General features: G+C 43.7%; 1 protein-coding gene across 6 annotated transcripts in view; it reads right to left on the bottom strand.

The window, feature by feature from the left end:
• Nucleotides 1-22,225, bottom strand: part of col11a2 (collagen, type XI, alpha 2) — a 42,876-nt gene that overhangs the window by 16,384 nt on the left and 4,267 nt on the right. For 2 of the 6 annotated variants that reach the window (XM_077548514.1, XM_077548519.1), the window contains exons 2-8: nt 22,040-22,191; nt 21,736-21,843; nt 12,692-12,931; nt 4,108-4,269; nt 2,929-3,139; nt 1,680-1,842; nt 1,480-1,602 (exon numbers count right to left, since the gene is read on the bottom strand). In XM_077548514.1, coding sequence (XP_077404640.1) covers nt 1,480-1,602; nt 1,680-1,842; nt 2,929-3,139; nt 4,108-4,269; nt 12,692-12,931; nt 21,736-21,843; nt 22,040-22,191 — 1,159 coding nt within the window. Of the gene's footprint in view, nt 1-1,479; nt 1,603-1,679; nt 1,843-2,928; nt 3,140-4,107; nt 4,270-12,691; nt 12,948-21,735; nt 21,844-22,039; nt 22,192-22,225 lie in introns of those variants that run through there. The other 4 variants (XM_077548515.1, XM_077548518.1, XM_077548517.1 and 1 more) reach the window with 4 other exon arrangements.

Raw genomic sequence — 22,225 nt, 5'->3', positions numbered from 1 at the left:
ACGCCTCGTTAATAAGTCCACCAAATCACGCACACCAACAAAAACAAACTCATGCACAGTATACTATGTACACATGTTAATTTCTCAGAATGAAACTTAACTCTTTGGCTGCCAAAAACGTTAAATAACGTTTAGTAAAATCCTATGGAGGAGTGCCAAAGACGTTAAAAGACGTTTGTTTCAAAACAGAGGTGAAACTAACTATTTTCTATTGTTGATTACTGAAAAACGGAATAAGGTAGAAACAAACTTTTTTTTCTGATGAAAGATGAGAGTCCAATCTTTCATTTGGTAGTATGTGTGTTTCCATAGTCCAAACACATAATTTTCTATGGACCTCGAAAGATCAGTCAAAATGATTAAAATCGGCTGGCACCCACGACATCCCTTTTCTGAAAACGTCTGGCAGTCAAAGTTAAGCATGTCCAGGATCAATTATTTTGTATTTGTTGGTCAATCTACCGTATGGCTTTTAAGTGATCTCCCTCGAAATACAGTAAATTTGGATTGGAACCAAAGTAGAAGAAACCCAGGATGATTTCACGTTTCCTTCAAGCGACACGCCCAGTTTAGCCACGCCCAATTCCACCGCTGCAACAACCCAGCCATGTGGACACCTCAACGCACATGACATGTAAATGACAAAAAAAAAAAAAAAAGCAGCAATGTTAAATTGTTGCGATGAGATAGTTGCGATTGTTTCTCCTCATATTTGGAGTATTTGGTGGCGGTCCCTATTACTCATCAAAGTACTGATGGGCGGGGAGGGCGAGGAGTGATGGGGGGGGTGTAAGAAGGCAGGTGAAGCAGGAGAATGAGGAACAAAAGTTTATTTTGAAAAGGGGGAAACAAGCAGTAAATAAAAACCTCACTGATTTCTTCGTCAACTGGACTTTTTTTTTTGGGTGTTGTCATCTGGAATGAAAAAAAGCGCGAGGAGCCACGTGCGCAACCAATCGCGGCGAGCAAAGATGCTCCGCCTTCGGCTATCTTTGACGATCAAGAAAGTAGCCCAGCACGAGTTCGAAGCTCGTCTTCCAACTAAAGGGAGAAGGTGAGGAGGAAAGCGATGCTGGGGAGGTGAAAATGGGAAAAGGAGGGGGGTATGGAGAGCTGCACTTTGATGACTCGTCAAAACCCTCAGAACCTGCTTTTGTGGGGCTTTTTGAGGGTTTGACGTGGACTTCCACGTTGAGTTTCACGTTGAGTTTCATTCCAAATATGAAGAAAGAGGAGCTCGGTATTATAGCCTGTGTATGTTTCACCTTAAATCCAAAAGGAATATTGATTTCTAAAAGCGGAGTCCCTCAACGTTTCTGGTGAGTTTGTCCCAACGTCTGCTGATAAGATTCCTGCCCTTAAAAACACTGAAAGTGATCTCATTTGATTTCTGTCGGTTCCGTTCGGAGCCGCGTAAACGTCCGGGGCGTCGCGGTGCTGTTGGAACTGTCAAGTAATGCGTCTGCTTGCGCTACTCACATATGTGTTGGGGTCTTGCGCCTGCGTCTTGGGCAGGGGGGAGTCGCAGTCGGGGCTGTAGTGCTCGCAGAAGTCGTAGGCGGCCTGAGCGTTGGAGGCGATCAGGAGCTGCTGGATGTCTCCCTGAGCGCAAACACAGCCAGGATAGAGATCAGAAGGGGAGGCCGCCACCTGCCCCACCGTGAACCCGAGCTTCTCACCTGGAACACCTCCTCGTCGAGCAGGCGGGCTCCGAACACGGTGATGCCGTTGGTGTCCACTTCGGCGTTGTGGCTGCGGGGCAAAGGCTTGGTCATCTTCTTCTTGCAGTCCAGCATCAGCGTCACGTTCTTCTTGGACACAGAGATTGCGATGCGGTGCCACCTGCAGGCGGGAGGAGGGAAGGCACGGGCGAATAAATGCGCGACGTGACGAGGGCTGCGGCAACATTTCGACAAGGTGGCTACTGCGCAGAGTGCAAAGTGGCGAACATACAGTAGGAGTACGTATAGATCAGGGGTCAGCAGCCTTTACTGTCAAAAGAGACATTTTAGGCCAAATAAATATCAACAACAACAAAATTCTGTCTTGAGCCGCAAAAGATTTGATCATCGAAATATGCAGCAACCAATTCATTTTCTTCTACCTTTTTGTAATTTTTCATACATTATTTGATTTTTTTGAAGGGGCCTATTTCAGACATTTTTGGCAATTTTAAGGACATTTGGTCATTTTCTGCCTCTCTTCTTCCTTTTTTGGACATTTTATGGCTATTTTTTGACATTTTTTTCTGCCTTTTTTTGCTATAAATTTTCTGATATTTCTGGCAATTTCGTCAACATTTTATGGTCATTTTTTGGGATTTCTTCTTCTGTTTTTGTACATTTTATTATTGCTTTTTGAATGTTTTCTTTTGTGCCTTTAAAAAAAAACAACAAATTTTTGACTTTTTTTTAAATAAAAAAAATACATTTTATGTTAATTTTCTGCCTTTCTTCATTTTATTTTTCTGTATTTTTTTAAATTAAATTCTCTGACTTTTTTTCTTTTTTTTTTTTGCAATTTCATGGATATTTTATAGCAATTTTCTTCCCTTTTGGACAGTTTATGGTCACTTTTTGGATATTTTTAGGCAATTTTTAAAAACTTTTTCATCTACCTTTCATTTCTTTTTTTCTAAAAACTTACAAATTTGGTCTTTGACATTAAAATAATAATAATAATAAATATATATATATATATATATATATATATATATATATATATATATATATATATATATATATATATATATATATATTTTTTTTTTTTTATCTAAAAAAGGTAAACAAATATGTAAAAACCTTTTTTTTTTTTTTGAGACGGACTAAAGAGCCACATGTGGCTTCAGAGCTGCAAGTTGCAGAGCCCTGGCATAGATTGCATGACATCAAATGCCCCTCCCATCCCCCACCGGCGCTGGTTACTGACTTGCCATCAGCCAGGTTGACGCCTTTGAAGAGCGGGTAGTCCTCGGGGGCCGGCTTGCCGTGCTGATCCTCGTACAGGAAGACGGGCGAGCGTCCCAGCTCGATGCCCAGCTGCTGGACGCCTTGCTCGCTGTAGACTGACAGGAGGAAGGCCTGGAGACCGGCGTGGGCCTTCACCAGCGCCATAACGGAGAAGTTCTCCGGGAAGCGACCTGCGGTTGACAAGACACGAAGGACATTTGAAGTTCATATAATAGATCACTTCTGCACCATCAGAGCCCATCCTGACAAATAAAGAAGACACATAGAGGAGAAGGAGGACGACCGCGAGGAGCTTACAGGTGATTATATTCAGGCTCATGGGAGCTGGCGGTGGGGTATACATAATAACAGTTGGTCTGGCATCTTAAAGCCACAAAAAGTCGACTTGAGATCCTCTTGTGTCTCCTCACTCAGACGCATAATTACAGAGCATGTCCAAACATTATAAAGAGACGACGCCGATGATGATTGCAGGTTTGCCGCGTTCGGGAATTTCATGACAAGTGCGACCGATTGCGCATTGACGTGTGCCGGGGCAAAGAGCGCTCGGGTTCGAGCGGTGCTGCGCCTTGCATAACACTGTGCAATTATAGAAAGCATCAATATTATACCAAAATGCACATCATCTGGAGTGGGTTAACAAGCAAACAATAAATCATGCACTCAGTGCCGTTGTGGGCGTGAACACGGCCCGACTTGATTGGCTGCCATTTCTTTTAAAATTGGCGCGTGAGAGGCTCATGGTGCTTGACTGATTCGTTGGAGTCCTTGCATGTGTTTTTAAGGAACTGCAAGCAGACCCACGGGTCACACACGGGTGGACGATATCAAGTTGGTCAGGGAGATAACAGATCTATGAAGTGGGCATTTGGAACCCGCCTTCCACATGTCCGCGGACCTCAGAGTCTGTTTGCCTGCAGCTTGATCAAATTCACATTATACGACCTGCGCCAACATTTAGACATGGTTCCAGCAGCCACTAAATTGTCAGGTGCGCCAGGTGCATGCGAAGGGAAACGCCCTCGCTACGCCCAAACATCCAGCGTGGCGCAGAAATGAACCAAATGAAACCAACTGAACCAAATCCAGGCTCGCATTAGAATTTGTGTTCTAAACGCGGATGAGTTCTTGTGCCTACCTGAGAAAAGCTGCTTGGTGGGGGCGGAGATCTGGGCCTTCTTGCTGATGCGGTAGGCGTGGTCCGGGTTGCTGGAGCGGCGGGACGTGCAGAAGCCCGGGACTTTCTTCACACCTTCTGGGAGGGTGGTCACCTGCATGGCCTTCAGAACGTCCACGGGTTCTGTGACGGAAGACAAAGCCATCCACATCAGCTTTCTGCCAGGTTGTCGCGTCTCACTTGTTTGACCCGACGGCAGTTGCCGGGATTGCATCGCGCACTGGGAAATATGCGGGTGTTGTAATATGCACTCAAAAAACATTAAGGTAAAAAAATACCCCCAAAATTGATTTTATTATTATTCCTATTATTTATTCTTATTATAATTAAAAAAAAAAAAAATTAATATACTTTTGGTTGTCTTAAAAATTATCAATAAAATATTGGAGAAAAAAAATTGGGTTGTTTTGTACAAAGCCCCCAAAAATGGTGTCATTTTGCGGTTTGTTCATTCATTATATAAATCAGCCAAAATAGTTAGGTCGGCCCCTTTTTGACTTGGCCACTACAAATAACGCGGAATTGAATTGAACCCTTTCACAGTGAAAACCTGGCCTAATGTGCCACGGGGGAAAAAGGTACGCGGGGAAAAGCGTGGGTGTTGAACATCCCTTTACAGAATCAACGAGATCACATCAGCGTCTCGCCATGCCTCCGGCTGTCACGTTGCACCGTTTGACCCGGCAATGCTTCAGACCAAGTCAACACCAGCAGGTGAGGGCGCAGGTGCACAATGATGGCTTTGAGTGGAACGGGGTCGACGGGGGCGAGGTTGGTTCGAGGGAGGGGGGGAGGGGCTAAGGGCTGCACGTGGCGGGTACAGTAAGTACTCAGTGTGCATCGGGGAAGGAGGCGGGGGTTGTGATCACAAACCTATCACAGAACCCCCCCCCCCCCCCCATCCCACATGATTACTGCTTTGGCCAATAGGAAAGTAGTAATTGAGACAAGACACTGTATTTTTAACGGCATTGGGCTTTAACACAATTGAATTAGATGGTGATTCCCAAAGTGCAAAATAATCACAAAATTAAATTTGACAGTGACTTAAGTGATCATTTACTGTACTTAGAGTTTTTTTTATTTTTTTTTTTATAGATGGTGTTTAGTGTAAAAAGGAGGATGACTGCGCTAATAGGAACAATTGAGGCCCAATTGAGGGACAACACAGACAGAGGACAAGCCAGCAAAGGAAAAACTAAGAGTCAAAACCAACATTGGGACAACGATTCCTTTCAGAAAAAAGACGGACAAACCCAAACATTGGACCCGTTAAATAAAGAAGCTAATTAAAGTGAATTCGAGTGTGCCCATCCAGCTGTCAGTTGGACTGCGGCGGTGGAACGAAAAGCAAAGCAGTCCAGCAGTTCTGAGTCACAAATTCTGGCTGCTTTCATTTTTCACCAGACTCAGTTTTACACACTTTTCCGGAAAAATAATTAATAAAAAAGTGACACAGTGAGAGGAAGTGGAAAAATGACAGTTTTGTGTTGGGTTTTTGGAAGTGATGACATCATCAGAGTGGAGCAGGGATTCCCAACCCGTGTCACAAGAGATCATTGAGTATGTTCAAATTCTTATTTATCCATGACAAACATACAAAATAGATCTTTTTGCTCTCCTAAACCGGTGACATAAAAACTGCTGGGTTATTTTCCTAACCCACTCACTGGGTTCTTGTGGATTTTTGGGCTACCTTGACCTTAGGTCGGGTTAATCATTTTTGACCCAGGAAATTGGGTTGAAGATTGGATTAGGGCAGACTGAAGACCGCTCGCCATTTTGGACAGTTTTTTTTTTTCGTGGACTGACGTCAATTAAATTTCTTACTGGCAGCTGGATGGCATAAATAAATAAATAAATAAATAAATAAATAAATAAATTTGATGGCCAGTGTCTAAACTGTGCCAACAGATCATGCAAGTACACCGATACTAATAACCTGCTAACCCATTTATTTGGCATAACCCAGTGCTGGGTTAGCTAATCCACCCAAATTGGGTTACTTTTATTAACCCAGCAATTTTAAGTGAGTTTAACGACAGGCCCGAGAGATTTTCGTCCTTTTGAGTGAGTGACTTGAGACGACATTGTCATTATTTCATTTGTTAGCGATATTGCACTTTCACATCCATCCCTTTTTTTTTTATTTTTTTTTTTTAACATCATTCATCCTCCTTAGGGTCACACCTACGGACAAAATGAACCTGACGTGCATGTTTTTGGCTTGTTGGAGGAAACCCGGCGTACCCGGAGCAAACAGCAAACACGGTCTGAACATACAAAGTTGCTAACTGTGCACAGGAAGCCCCAACCTGAGAACACACCAACAAATTTTCAGACCATTCTTTCGGGCACATGTACATCGTTATTTGCAACAACAATTGCACAAAGCCCCAATTATTCACACAGTGGCGCATTATGTTTTTTTTTTGTTGGGTGCTGTGGGAAACACTGGACTAAAGGACATTCCAAACGTCTTATCAGAAGTATTCCTGATCAGAGCTATACAATGTGTGTGCGTGTGTAGAGTGACAGTGTGGTGCTGTGACGGCACGATCAGATTGCAGTGCCCCCCCCCCCCCCGCCCTCCACCCCCACCAAGGCGGCACCGGTACAATGTGGCACTCTGTTTTCGAGCTCACGTGAGGCCCTTCCTGCCAAACGGGGCCCGACATCACGCCCGCTAAAACAACACGCCGGCCGACGCCCGGCGGCTCGGGCCAAGATCAAAGCAGACAATATGTTTTTTTTTTTTTTTTACATTCCGTCCTCATCACCGTCATAAGCGCTCGCAGATGGCTGCCGCCTCCGGGCCAATTACAGGCGGTCATTGGGACAGGAAGCAGGCGTCAGACACACCCACCACACAAATACGCATACTGTACTGCAGTTACGGCTGGTTACAGTGTCCGAGGCAATTGGAACAAAATGCGCCATTGTTAACCTAATCAACATCATTTGAGTTGTTAATGTATAATCTCAGCCAATTAGTTTCTGGAATGACTTTTGTTAAGACGCACGCTATTCACATAGTAAATAAATACATATACGTACATGTTTATTTTAGTTATATTTTTTTCTTTTATTTGTCATAAATTAACACATTATTGAGCATGATAAATAAATAAATAAATTCATATACAAATGTTATTTCATTGTTTATAATCAATTTAATTAAAATGTGTTCACCACTTAGTTCACAAAATTGTAATATTAAACATGTCAATGTATATTTGTTTGATAGTAATATTTATTATTTTATTTACAATTAATTACAACAAAATATTTAATTAAATAATTACTTATAATTTACAATTGAATAAATATGAAATAAAATATTAAAACTCTCTCTAGATTTTTTTTAATTTTAATTTTATTTTCAATAAATTAATAAAACCAAATATATATTAAAATAAAATCAAGAAATACATTTATATATAAATTTGCTTAGTTTACTATTTTTCTTTTATAATTTACAACATACCAACAAACTAATTACATAAATATGAATACCATTTTAGTCATGTTTTTATGATCAATAAATCAATTCAACATTTACTACAAAAAAAAATATTAGAGGACTCCTAATAATGTAAATTCTCGGCGGGCTGGAGTTAAAAAAACAGATCGCGTCGCATACTTTTCTCTCGGTCCTGCTCTAGTGGTACCGCCGTGTCAAATACCGGACACACACTCCAGCTGACACGCTGACCTCTCACCTCTCACCTGCGCACAACCATCACATTGTATGGCAGGCGCCACACACTGACAAACGCACACACAAAGTCTGGAGCGCGTAAAGGTCGCAGGTAGTCGCGTCGCCATTCGAGATGCCACCAGATGGCGCCAAAGCCCTGGCTAATACAAAAGTAGCAATTGGTGTCAAGGAAGTATGTTTAAGTGACAGAGAGACAAACATCTCAGGGTTGAGTTGACATGTTTGTCGTCCCGATAACAAACTTTTGTTACAGAGCCTGTAAAAGTGTATCTTGAGACATTTCCCAAGTCAACTGACATTTTAGTATGTGTTAGCGTTTGCTCCAGATTTAGCAGTCGCTTCCGCCCATTCGCCGACCACACCAGCGAGACTTGTTAAGTACAGGTTCGAATTTATGTGGAGTCTGAGAACTGTTTTTTTTTTTTTTTTAACCTAAAATAAGACCCACAATTGAGTGTGAGTTCCAGTAGTTCATTAAAAAACAAGCAGAAATTTACCCCGAATGCTGAGTCAGCTAAACAAAAATAATCCAATAAGATACAGTGTACATTGTATATCGTTACATAGTACAGGAGCTATTTGTAACATTTAAAAATATGATCTTTTACACTCCATACGATCAGCTGAAAATGACATCAGACACGATTACTGATCACATGATTGGACGAGACAAACTTACTATCAATTGCTATTAAGGGTCAATAAATGCACCCCCAATTGAAAGCTAAAGCTAATGCTATTGCACAAGTATTTAAACGCGAAAAATTTTTACATTTGCATGGTGGTCCTAGTATGTTTGTCTGCATGTGCCCTGCGATTGGCTGGCAACCAGTCCAGGGTGCACTCCACCTCTGACCCCGAAATCAGCTGGGATAAGATCCAATGGGTGGTGCTAGTATTACTATTGTTATGCAGGCTCCCTCTAGTGGTATGTGAAAGAATCACAGTTCTGTTCTATTTAACTTTTTATTGCACTGAACACATTTAATCTTTAAAAGCTGTTTGTTTTGAAACTCGTTCTCTAAGTACATCTCCCCCCATCCTATATTTAAGCGCGTTAAACGCCAGTTTCAGGCATAACGAGAACAAACTGTCCTGCCACGTTTCACTGCACAGTGTGTTAAGAGTTGTGCGTGTGTGTGTGTGCGCGCGCACGTGTGTGTGGTTCTGGTGTCTCGTGCGGTTTCGGGGCAGCGAGGCCGCAGTCCCGTTTTGGAAGCGACTGGTGGATTTCGGACGCCGGAGTGGATGGAACCTGGAGGCTTGCAGCAGGACACGCAGACCAAAATGTAAAGTGGCGACCACACTCGCAGTAGCGAGCCAGTCTTTCTGTCACCGGAATTCCACTCCACACTTTTGTCTAGGCTACTTTCACAATTTTTTTTATACTAGCTTGATGTGTTTCCGTGCAAAGACTGGAACAATAAAAAAAAAAAAAACTTTTTATTTTTATTTTTTACAGCTTTGACTAAATTAACACATCAAATATTATATGACTCTTGAAAAACGACACCCTGGACTGGTGGGCCAACCAATCACAGACTCTGAAAAATTTTACAAGATTTTTAAAAACCGAGAGGCCCAAATTCGGCCTTGCGGACAGTACTTTGCTCACTCCTGAGCTAACAGTTAGCCTAGCCTCCTCTCTATCGTGTCGCTCCACGTACAGTGCTGCCTCTCACAGGTCAGTCTCGGTACTACGGCAGACACCTGCTTGGAGGGCGGGGAGTGGTTGTGGAGACCTCTGTTATTCATCCATCTATCCATTATTCTATCTTTCTTCTATCTATCTATCTATCTATCCATCCGAGCATCTATCCACCCATCTACAATGCATCAATAGTATCTATCAGTCATTTATCAGTCTATCGTCTATCTATAAAATCTATCCATCAAGCTATCAATTTTTCCATCCATCTCTTTCCATTCATTCATCCATCCATCTGTCCATCACCCCACCATGACTCCCAACAAATCCTAAAATGCTCCCTTCACGGGCTCTTTGCGCCTAATGGCGCACAATTGTTGTATTCAGCCACAAAAACACATTCGAGGGCACACAACGTCTACCGTTCTATAGCTGGCAGTTGTGAACACTTGTTTCCAAACTGCGCAGCGCGTGCCAATGTCTGGAAATGACATGACGTGCACGCGGACATCATACGAAAAAAAGGCTCAGCTGGCCTCCCGCGCCGCGCCAAATAACAGTGAGCAGGAATAGCCTCGTCCACAGACCGCGGCCTATCATTATGCCGCTGGCTATTCTGTCCCCCCGTGGAGCGACGCCTAGATTTTCGATGCCGAAAACCGCCAAAAAAGCGTGGGCGGACGCTCCCATGCGTTCCCTCAAACCTGCAGTGATGAAGCGGTTTGGAGAAGACGCGGGCGGGGTAAGGGAGGGGTCAGATCAGCTGGGACTGTTAGCATTCGATGCTAACGCTGCAGATGCTTCCATATCCACCAAAGTCATACAAATTTAAAACTGTGACTAAAATGTAGCTACAGTATGCAAGCAGAAAGTGCTCATTTGTGGCACAAAATAACAATATGTTGCCACTGTGGCACAAAATACAAATTTGTGGCCAAATTAGGGGATCCTTGCCTTGTGGTGGAATAAGCCCCACACATGACACAGGAGGGGAAAATTACATTGTGGCCACAATATAGCTATACGTGCCAGTTGCTAATTTGGCACAAAATAGGTATGAGTGCCCAAAACACTTAATAGAGGCTATGAAATACATACAAAATACTCATTTGTGTCTACAAAACAATACATCGTGGCCACAAAATAGATATCCTTCACACCAATTACTAAATAGTGGACACAATCTATTAAGTTGCAGCCAAGAGTTAGCCATAATGTGTGCACGAATTATTCACTTGTGGCTAATACTTTACACACACAAAATATTATATTGTGGTCACGAAATGCTCATTTGTGGCCACAATGTTACAATGCACAAACAGGTCAATAACTTTATTATTATTCCGGGACAGTTAGGTAAGCAAATGGAGCGCACCTTCTTGAGAAACAGTATGAGAAGGCGCGCCTCATTTGCTCCATCGCATGTCACGTGAAACCACAGTTATTTTGTGACTTCAAATTAGCATTTTGTACCCATGTTGAACCTACATTGGAGTCACATTTAATATAATTCTTTACCCCTCATGTCAAGTCTGGGCCTGCATCGAACACAAACATTTGCACGGGGGAACAAAGTGTGACGACGAGGAAACGTGAGGCCAAGCTTCAAAAGCACTGACTGACCCGTAAAGAAATTCCCAACCGGGAAGGTTGACTTTAGCGCCGGAGGTGGCGAACTGAAGGTGAGGCGGAGAAATGATTCAGGAGGCGGAGGAGGCCCTCACAGACGCTCCATTCAGACGGGGGCCATGTCGTGTTTATCCAGGGAGACGAGGCAACAGAGCGTCCTTTGAGGAGCTCTATTTGACGCTTTGAAAAGGAGCCGTGCGGAGGACGGACATCCATGTGGACAAAATGCTTGTCCTTTGAATGGGACGTCTTTCACGGCTCCTTTTTGGGAGCTTTTACTCCTCCGCTCAACTGACATCTCTCCTCCAATCACGTCGCTGGATTGGGTGTCATTTTATTGTCCTGCTCGGCGGTCAACTGACTGCCGATTACCTAATCCTTTAACAGCCAATATAATAGCTGAGTTGTCTCCTGATGGTTAAAAAAAATAAAAAAATATATAATAAGAGATTACTTAAAAAAATTGTGTATGTGTGTGTGTGTGTGTGTATATATATACACACACATATATATATATATATATGTAAATACATTTATGTGTGTGTATGTATGTATACAAATTATGTATATATACAACAAATATTTTCCCACACTAAATTGATGAACTATTTGATGCTTCCTGAATATTGACATGTAACCAAAAAATAAAGAAATAATTGAAATCCAAGAATGTGGGAATTCATCAACGCCATTCACGACAATTCCCCAATGACTAATTACTAATTCAATTTGTTGCTATATAATTATCAAGGGGGCGGGAAGCAGGGGCGCAGGTACAAGAAAAAGGTGGAGGCTGGATTGTAAGGTGGGGCGGTTGGGGGGGGGGGGATTTGGGGGGTGTACGTCACTCTGCCATTATCAAACAAACTTATAGAGAGGCGCTTTCACGCACGCGTAAACACACACGCGAGAGACACTGGCCGCTTTCTCCTCCGCACCAACACCCATAAGAAGCCATTCATAAGTGGTGCGCGCAGCCAAAGAACACACCAAAAGGGGAGGAGGGGGGGGGGGTGGGGGTGCGAGGCGGGGGTCGCCCACGTAAACACATTGTGCTAAATTAGACTTTTTTTTTTTTTTTAATTGTAATAACTGAACAATGAAGCCATAAGTGACAGTAAACGTTACGCGATGCTGCCGATTATTGACACAGGCGCACCAGGAGGCACCAATGGGTGACCTGGTGCTCAGGCTGGGATGGGTGGCACGGGTGCGCGCATGCGCAGAGTCAGGGAATACGTGACAGCAAAAATAGACGCTTGATTTTTTTTTTTTTTGGGGGGGGGGGGGTAAGTTGACTGAAGCACACATTGAAAAAAGAAAAATTTAAAGTGCGTTTTTTTTTTTTTAAATAACCAATTAGAGTACAAGCAAATACCCAATTAATTTTTTTTCTTGTCCAAGGATTTGCATCCATTATGGGAGACGTTCCAATCTCATTTATGATCTCATAAAATTCATTAACATCCCACATGAACCCTAGACTGGACCGGAGAAAATGACCCCGCAGCCAAATTAAGCCAAAGAAAAGTGAGCGGTGGTCTTACCTGCCTGCGCCGGGGTGCTCTGGCACAGCGCGAGCACCAGGGCCACCAGGGCGACGGAGGTCATCTCCGGGCTCCACGGCCTCCGCTTCTTCCGGAAGGGGCAATCTGCAATATCCATAGTGACGCAGCGGCGTGCGGGCAGCGGCGTGCGGGCAGCGGCGTGCGGGCGGCGGCTGCTACTGGATGCGAGGGCGTCCTCTCCCAGAAAGGCAGCCGACGAGAGGGAGCCGACTGAACCTCCTGCGAGGTGACAAGACTTTAAAAAAAAAAAAAAAAAGGAAGGAAGGAAGGAAGGAGAGGGCCACCAAAGTGACGGCAGGGGGGGCAAAAAAGGCTTTGGGGGGCAGCCCTTAAAGCTCCATGGAGTCCGCCGAAGTGCGGGGCACAGACACCTGGAAGCTCGCGCTCTCTCGCACCCTTCCCTCACGTTCCCGCTTTACTTTCTCCCACCCGAGTGAGAGTGTGTGCATGGAGGGAGGGAGGGAGAGAGAGGGAGTAAGTCAACGTGGGAGGGAGAGAGGGAAAAGTGAGGGCGTGCGTCTGCTGCGCGCCCTGTTGGAGAGTTCCTAAAAAGTGCACGTAGGGAACTATCAAACTGATTAAAAAACACATTCAATTTATTATCATATGCTGTTTTTTTTCCCAAAAATCTTTATACGGTTTTAAAATCATGAGGTAAACTTCTGCTGCGGCACATGCGAGCAAGAGTCAGGCCGGCCAATCGGAGGTCTGTCCGTGCTTTAAACCACGCCCCCCGGGACACTCTGTAGCTGATTGGTCCGTGCGACATGGCCCAGTTTCGCCGCTCGGGTGATCAAAGTGACACCAATCCATCATTATGTTTCCCACCTCATCATTATCATCATCTTTCATTGCGACATTGAAGTTAATCCTGCTATTTTCAACATTTGATGACTTGCACGAATGTGTTTTTCAGCTCGTCAAGCACCAGTTCAAATATTTCATTAATCCTCTCTTTGGAATGTTTTTCAACCATTTTGCTGTCATTTTCCCAGGCTCCGTGTTCATTTGTGGAGGCAAATGCGAGAAGGATGACAAATTGAAGTGACGATCAGTGGCGTGCAAAGGTAGTGGCAGTGGCATCATGGGGGGGGGGGGGGGGGGGCACATTAAAAAAGGGGGGCATCCCGCAAAACAGACGGCAGACATCTACAGTCATAAATTTGTGTCTATGAAGAAGGTAAAAGATACACATGAAATACTAATCTGTATCCACAAATGGCAAATTATATATAATCTGCACACGAAATAATTTGCTGACATGGAATACTAAATTGTGTCCACAAAATGAGATTATAGTTTTGGAATTTTCATTTCAGTTAGTTTTTATTTCATTATGAGTTTTTTAAATTGTGTTAGTTTTAATTAGCTTTCAGGGTGGCTCTGTTTGTTTTATTCGTTTTTAAAAAAAATGCTTAGTTTTAGTTTAGTTTGTTAGCTTCAGTATTAGCTTTAGTTTTTTTTTGTTTTTTTGTTTTTAATGTGCATTACTTGTATGCAATATGGTATCGTAAAATGAAAAAAGTAACACATTTCTTACTTAGCATTGAATTTCGGCCGATTTAAATGAAAAAGCAGGCGAGCAAAAGAAAATATTTTTTGCCTATTCATTCTAAATTGTTGCCACAAAGTTGGTATACAGTAACTGGATGTTTATAACAATTTTTTTTTTTTTTTTTTTTTAGGAGACAAATTGCACTTTGGCCCTAACTCGGACGCTGTAATGTGAAGGTGAGGGTGGCACCAACGTTTTATTTGAATACTTTTGGGGTGTTGGAGTTATGAAATGTCCCAACTAAATGAACTTAAGTTGAATACAATTGTTTCATGGCAGATTTTAACTGTGAGGTGGCTAAATGATCTCGGCAAAGGAGAAGTGTTTGCAATGTTTATTTTTTTTCTCTCTACTGTATATCTACTAACGAGCACGCCTTTGACCCATCCATCCATATGTCATTGTATTTTAGACCAGAGATGAAAATAAAAGATACTGTGTCAAATAACTGTGTCTTTTTAATTACAAAGTACACTTTGACAGTTTTCCTTGCCGGCGACAGAACTCTTAAAACTTTTATACTGTTAACTTTACAAGATAAAGATAAAATGCGGTTTTGTTCATCGCGTCGTCAGTAAGTCTGTGAAAAAAAGCCACGCAAAAAGAGAGCGAGAGAGAAAAAAAGAAGCTTTAGGGGGCGTCCCGGTGTGAAAATGCAGGGTGGTGTGTGTGTGTGGGGGGGGGGGGGGGGGGCTTTGATGGCAAAGGAGAGGGAGCAGCTGCGCACCCAAACTATCATCTGGGATGCTGCATCCAGCAATTATCTCGAAGGAATGTATAAAAAAAGCTTGTTTGGTTTTCATACCTACATATTACTAAGAAAAATATGAATTTCGATGTTGTCGGTAGCAAAAAACAAACCATTTTCCTGTCAGGACAAAAAAAACAAACAAAAAAAAAAGAGGACATGCCAGGCATGCACAAGCATGAAACGTTCTGGAGTGTGAACACCGATTCATTTTTTTTCTCTCAGTTTCTTGTTTAAAAGGTACTAAAAAGTTCTTGGTTTGGTGTTTGGTTCCGGCCCGAGATCCGCCAGCCTGGGTGAGGTCTGTCGGACAAGAACCTGGAAGGTGCCAGGAGGCGGCACGGGAAGTGGGCACTCGGCTCTCCAAACACGCACAAGTCGAACCTTGCTTTGCTTCTTTTAAGGAAAATAATCTACAGTGGACATAAAAAGTCTACACACCCTTATTTGAATGCTTAGGGTTTTGTGATATTTAAAAAAAAAAACAAAAAAAAAAACACGAAATCAATAATTTATAAATGTAACCTGTGCAACTCAATTGAAAAAACAAACAAAAATAAGCAAATGAGATGAAATGGTTGCGCAAGATTTGGACGCCCTCTTGGACCTTCAGCTGTCCTAGTAGGCTTTTGCAGATTGTTATTATTTTTTTGCATACTTTTTAAAATCAGGAGTTGTAGTATGCTACCTTTAAACATTTTTACTCACACCCTTTTGACGTGAGTCTTACTCAAATTGATTTATCAGAATATGCAGCAGGACAATTAAAAACAAATGGCATGACTCGTTGCCATAGCAACAGTCACTGGCCAGCCCTCAAACCGCATGACATCACGGCAATCGAAATGGATGCAAGGTGCTGCACATCCCGCTGGAGTGACAGGTGCTCCCAACCACAAGAAAGCAAACTCTTACACGAGGTCATTCGTCATCTCGACATGAGGGACGCTGTCAGTGCCCTGGGCCGGGAGGAGCAGACAGGCAAACGCGAGACAGGGGTGAGAGAAGATGGGGGGGGGGGGGGGGGGAATCAAATCAGCTCTAGGGCGTCTCTCTCCCTCGCTCGCTCTCTCTGTGCTCCAAAAGTAGAAGCTTGTAATTAAACTAAAGCAGCCATGTTATATTGCTGACTTCCTTGAAAAAGTCTGTACTTTACGGGGCAGGGCACATACACACGCACCACACAGTTCACCAAAATAGATCTTGGTTGGAGGGGAGGAAACAGTGAGGATGGAGGGAGGGGGGGGGAGGGGTCAGGGGTGGTCTTTTCACGCCTGTGAGGGTCACGCAAATAGGCAGCGCCGCCGGCATTACGCACGTCGGGCTCGGAGGCCGAGGGGAGGCCAGGTAGAGAAGGAAATTAGATGGAGAAAGGGTCAGTGATTCTGGCCCGTCCGTGGCTGCAGGGCACGCCCAGTAAGCCGCATACCTCAAATAGGCAGGAGGGAGGGGGGGCTGAATATGGGTGAGCACGGCAGGAAAAGGGGGGCAGCCAAAAAGTGCCCACAAGTGTGTGTTTTTTTTAATTATTTTTTTTTATTTAGTGTGTAATGTGGCAGTCAGCACAGTTGGCTGTAGAAATATATTTCATGTATGTACGGATTTCTGTATGCACTTGACTAGATTACATATTATGTTTTTGTGTCTACAAAGTATGGAAGGGGGATGGGGTGGGGAGGGGGGGGACTGTATGATATGAAAATGTACGTTTGATAGGATTTATCTTGGTCTCATTTTTGGTAACAAAAAAAAAATGGCATTTTTAACACGGGTGTGTAGACTTTTTACATCCACTGCATTTCTGTAATGTACACTAGACATAACATTGAGTGGTCAGTACACTGGCTTTTTTTTTTTTTTGTGGGGTGGAGCTACTGTACCTGGGGGGCTGGATATGAGTGAGCACGTGATCGGAAGAGGTTAAAAAAGTGCCAACAAGCGTCTGTGGTGTTTTTTTTTTTTAGTTAGATATATATATATAAAAAAAAGAAGGATTATAAAAAACATTCTATTTACATATTTCTGTAATGTACAATTGACATACAATTGAGGTCTACTAAATATATAGTGCAATGCTCCACTATGATCCATTGTTCAAGAGGTTGGTTCAGTGTGTCTGAAAATATTCACAGTACTTCACATTTTCCACATTTTGTTACAGCCTTACTTCAAAATGGGAATTTTTTAATTGACTGTGAAAAAAGCTTTAGGGAGTATTTTTTTGTATATTTATTAAAATAAAAATAAAAAATGTGGAGAAACTGAAGCAGTGTGAAAACTTCCTGGATGCATTTCAAAGGACTTTATTTTATTTTGTAATTTTACAGCCATATTTCAAAATTCCTTCTGAATCTGGTTGGATTAGAACTAGTCGGCCACTGAGAACAAAAAGTCTCATTTTTGTCATTTTGCAGGAGAATTATCAACCCATGACTGTCATTTAAAGTTAAGCGCCATTATGGTCTAAGTCCGAACAGCTGTCAAAACTGTCAGTAATTCATGAGTGATAATAAATAACGTACAGATACACTGGCACCCAAGCTAAAAAAAGAAAAGTTCTAAGTGAAACAATGGACTAAATGTCAAGATTCATGTATTCATCTCAATGATGTCCCTTTCCTCCACTCATGTCTACACTTGAAGATGACAAAATGGAGTTAGCCCACTCTCGTTCTCGGCGGCTGTCAACAGGTGAGAATGTCACACAGTCTAACGGAGATGAATGGAACGGGACCAAAAACTGTAGCCCAGTTTTAGAAAAGTGCTGCCTGACGAAGCATCCGTGGAAAGGTACCGGCCCAAGAGGAGGAGGAGGAGGAGGAGGGTGTGCTGCGGCGTTGGGGGAGCGCGGAGGCATGCCGAGGGTGAGAGGGAATGAAAGAGGGCCATTGATGAAGGCAGAGGGAGCACATGGAGGTAAAGGGGAGGGAGAGAGGACGGATCAAAAGCGATTTGCGTGTACGGATGGACAGCAGCGTCGCTAACTGACCTAATGACTGCTCACTTGGTGACATTCGAGTCGGCGCTTGTGACTTCTAAATGTAAATGGGACCGCAACCATGCATTCTCAACATCAGAGGTTGGTAAACTAAAAAGAGGGGCCACCGAGAATACGCCCTAAACCAGGGATGGGCAAGTTTGTTCCTCGGGAGCCGCAGTCCTGCATGTTTTCGGTGTCCCCTGCCTCCAACCCAAGTCTTTCAAATCATCAGCTCATAATTACGTCCTGCAGGAGCCACTCAGCTGTGTTCGAGGAGGGAGACATCGAAAACATGCAGGACTGCGGCTCTCTAGGACCAAACTTGAAATCGCAGCTATGCGAGGCATTGGAACAATTGTGGGAATAAAGCCCAACTGTGACCCAGCGCCGTTGGCTGGACATTGAAGGCAAAGGGGAAGGGTCAGGTGGGTCATTTCGACGTTGGTGTGGCGGGAGCACCAAGGTCCGTTTCACACCTGTGGCTAAACTGAGCTCGTCCAGGTCGGAGATGACCCTGAAGTTCTTTGTGACCATTGTGAAGAGTCAGCTTCCAAAATCAGGGTAGGACGGTGGCCCAGAGCACGTCTGCCTCAAAGTTCTACACAATCTCGGGTCGGGTTTTCCTCTGTGGAGTTTGCATGATCCAACGCTGCCTTCCATAGTCCTAAAACTGAAACCTAACCTTAAGCCTAAAAGTTTAAATTGTGTAAATGTGAATAGGAACTTTCTAGGAACCCTTTAAGTGGCCCCAAAATGGCGGCTTCAAACCAAAATGGCTGACTTCCTGTTCAATTTCAAGCCTTATTTTGCGCATCCTGTTATGATAGCATGTCCACCCAAGTCGGAGTCTGACGATGGACCTCAAATCTAAACGGAACCAGGATGTCTCATGCCTTTTGAGGGGATGCATCCGAAACAATGGCTGTGGATTTTTGACGAGCAGGAACCCTGGAAGCGGGTTCCAGTGTGCAAGCGCGGCTGATGGCAAGACTCCTCTGCCGGCCGCGGCCCGGCAGGAATGCGCCGGTGGAGCGGGAGGGAATGTACCACAGGGGTGTTGAGGAAGGGGGTAGGGGGTGCCAGCGGAGGAAACGTAAGGGGGTGAAACAGAGGCGCCTTTTGTGATACAGGAAGCAGCCGGGAGAAGGGTGGCGAAGCCGCGGGTGCGAGCCACAGCAGATGAGCGGAGAAGACACCTGCAAGCAAGTGGGACGGATTTTGTTCCTTTGCTTTTTCCCAGGTTGGATTTTTGAAACTTCCCGAGGTATCGGAGCAATATGGCCTTACTATAGAAGTTCAGAATTTCTCACTTAGTTTTGAGCATCAAAATCAATCATCTTCTTTTTGCTCGAGAAATTGGTCCTAAGAGTTTAAAGGAGGTCAATTGTCAGATAAAAAGTCACAGACAGGAGATTACACGAAGATGTACGCCGTTCAAATGCTTCTAAAAAAGTTTGGTGCGGCCTTCAAAGTAAACAGCGGAAGCCATCTTGATTGCCGCATCAGAGGGGAGAAAACAAAACAGTGCTGACAAGTGTGATCAAGTAAAAGCGAGCCTGGCAGGAAAAGGAAAAGGACTTTAAAATAAACTTTGGCTTTGAGGAGGGTTCAATTAATGACAACATCGCAAAAAAAAGAAGACCTGCCCTTTTCCTCTTCGCATTTTCGGCCCGTCGAAAAAACTTCCCATTTTCTTTCGGCACGGCACGTAGCAGTGGCGCTTTTTGCTAACGGTCTGCTCAACATTTTCCTGGATGTCCTTGACAGGGTTACGGTTGCTGACTGGCACATCACGCATCAATTAAATCCACTATCCATCTATCTATACCTAATATATATCGATATGATGAAAAATGAAGTACTGAATTAAAATTGAGAGATTATTTGTGCCCCGAGTCGACACCGTGTTCTGCTTTTTACTTCCAGGCCTGCAATTGAGTTATTTGAACACGCCCCGTGGCTTCACGTTAAATTCTGGACTTCGACCTGACGACGGAAGCCTCGATCAGGCATACGATGTTGTCGTGCATCGGGTTCTTCTCTCGATTAGAAAGCAGCAGAAAAACCAGCCGCCGACTGACGCACAATTACATCCTTTCAAGTCCGTCTCATCCCAAGTTTAGCTCCGTGTGCAGCCAAGCGGACACGCGGACGGCTGAAAGAGCTCGAGGGACAGAGACTGACCGGGTTACTGACAGGGAGGGGAAAAAAAATCCCGTCCCGTCACAGACACAACAAGCTGCAAAATGTAGACATAATTGTGGCTGAAAAACAATTGGAACAATTGGGTAAGTTCGCCACACTGACATTTTAGGAACGACGACCGAATGCTAATGTGACTGAAGCAACGCCACTACTTTGTGGTTGCATTTTTTACACCCACCGCAAATACTCCTTCACGGCACAGCTCGGCCCAAGGACGTAAACAAAATGGCAGATGCGGAGAGTTTAGCAGAGAACAAAAGTGGAAACAGAGCCCAAGAGGAAGTTGGTGTCAAAAACAGGGAAACGAATTTCTATGGTTTGGTTTTTAAAGTCACAGAGCAGAAAACGAAAATCTGCAAAAAAACTACCGCCGAAAAGTAATGAGCGACTTGACCGCGTCGAATCTTCTCAAAACATTAACTGCACAGAGACAGAGTGAAGTTGCGACAAAGCACGAACATTCGATCCAAACCAGAACGTGATGAAAAAACATCAAACGGGCCTACGAGTCCTCTTGCGGATGTCTTCCTCACTCTCAACCAATGAAACAAACCGTAAAAAAAAATTCCTTTCATCTTCTAAACTTGTGCTCCAAAAGTTCATTTATGAGATTGTTCTTAAATTCTATAAAATTATTGTATTTCTTGAAAAATGGTGGTGCTAGCAGACATTGTGAATTGTATGAGTCTACAGGCTATTTTGTTAGATTCTGTCTTCTATATTAAAAAAAAAAAAAAAAAAGCGTTTTATAAATTAATTGAGAAAACATACGAGAAAATTGTAGACATTTCTTGCAATTTTACGGAAAATTATAATTTTGGATTTTAAGAGTTATACTGTAAGGGTAAAAAAAAAAATGGATAATTGAAATGTGAAAATGAGAAGGTTAAAGGAGAGTAACAGAGAAGAGCAGGTGGAAGAAAATGAAGCAAGGAGGAGGAGCCTCGGGCAGATGAGCTGGAAGGTGAAGATGAAGGGAGGTCGTTAAAGAGAGGAGAAAATGGATGGAAAAAAAGCAGGAGGCGGGTGGAAACCAAAAGTGTAGAGAAGGATGAGGAGCCCAGGCTAGTTGTCGCTGGAAGAGGAGGCGCAAGGGAGGGTGTGGTTTGCGTTGGTCACTTCATGAAAATGCTCAACCCACATTATATTCCCAAACGCTACGAATACACGGCTGGATTAAGCGTGGGTCGATTGGTCATGCCTATAGAGTAAACAACAGGCAAGACCAATCAACCCTCCAGGGGCTCAAATCAACCAATAAGAGTAGTCATGCTAATAGTTGTACATGGACCTGCGCTACTGATTCTGAAGACCCTGTGCAGAATAATACATCGACACGGCAACACGATAGCTGAATTCTGATTGGTAAAAAAAAAAATAAAATCTGACATTCAAATATACTAGAATCAGTGCAGCTAGAAAGAATAAGCAGTTCAGAATATGGATGGATGGATGGAAGGTCCGTGCTTCTGATACGGTTTAGTTCAGCAGAGAACTAAGTTGACCATGTCCTTGCGTGCGGGACGACTTGTTACCTGGTCTTGCTGACACGCAGGTGACATGCAGGCTTGCCCCGGGGCCCTCAACAGACTCGTCATTGTGCAGACGCAAAAAAATCTTCCTCACCATCACACTCAGCACCCCTAATGGCGTAAGATGACATTTTAGGGCAAACGAACACGCATGTTTTGTTTTTCTTCTTACATACTACTTAGGGTTAACATCTTAACACTTGTGTCTGGCTTTGCCCATTAGGAGATTGCATTGTGTTGCTAAACTAAATAAATATGCAAGATCACATTCCTGCAAGTGTGGCGGAGCAGGATGGGAACGCTTCACAGGTATGCCGCCTCCTCATTGGCTGCTGAGTTAGAAGGAGTTGACAAGCCTCCAAGTGAGCCAAGACTAAAAGCTCAGTGCTCCCTCTGGAGGCTGAACGGCGGCAGTGCGGCCACACACTGGTCAGCTGAGGCCCTGGGGGTCCTGCTGGACTGACCGAAGTGTGGACCAGGGAGAAAGAATGCA

Source organism: Vanacampus margaritifer, chromosome 17 (assembly GCF_051991255.1).
Source record: "Vanacampus margaritifer isolate UIUO_Vmar chromosome 17, RoL_Vmar_1.0, whole genome shotgun sequence".
NCBI classification, from domain to species: domain Eukaryota; kingdom Metazoa; phylum Chordata; class Actinopteri; order Syngnathiformes; family Syngnathidae; genus Vanacampus; species Vanacampus margaritifer.
The sequence above is the reverse complement of the archived record's forward strand: the minus strand, read 5'-3'. Positions and strand labels throughout refer to the sequence as shown.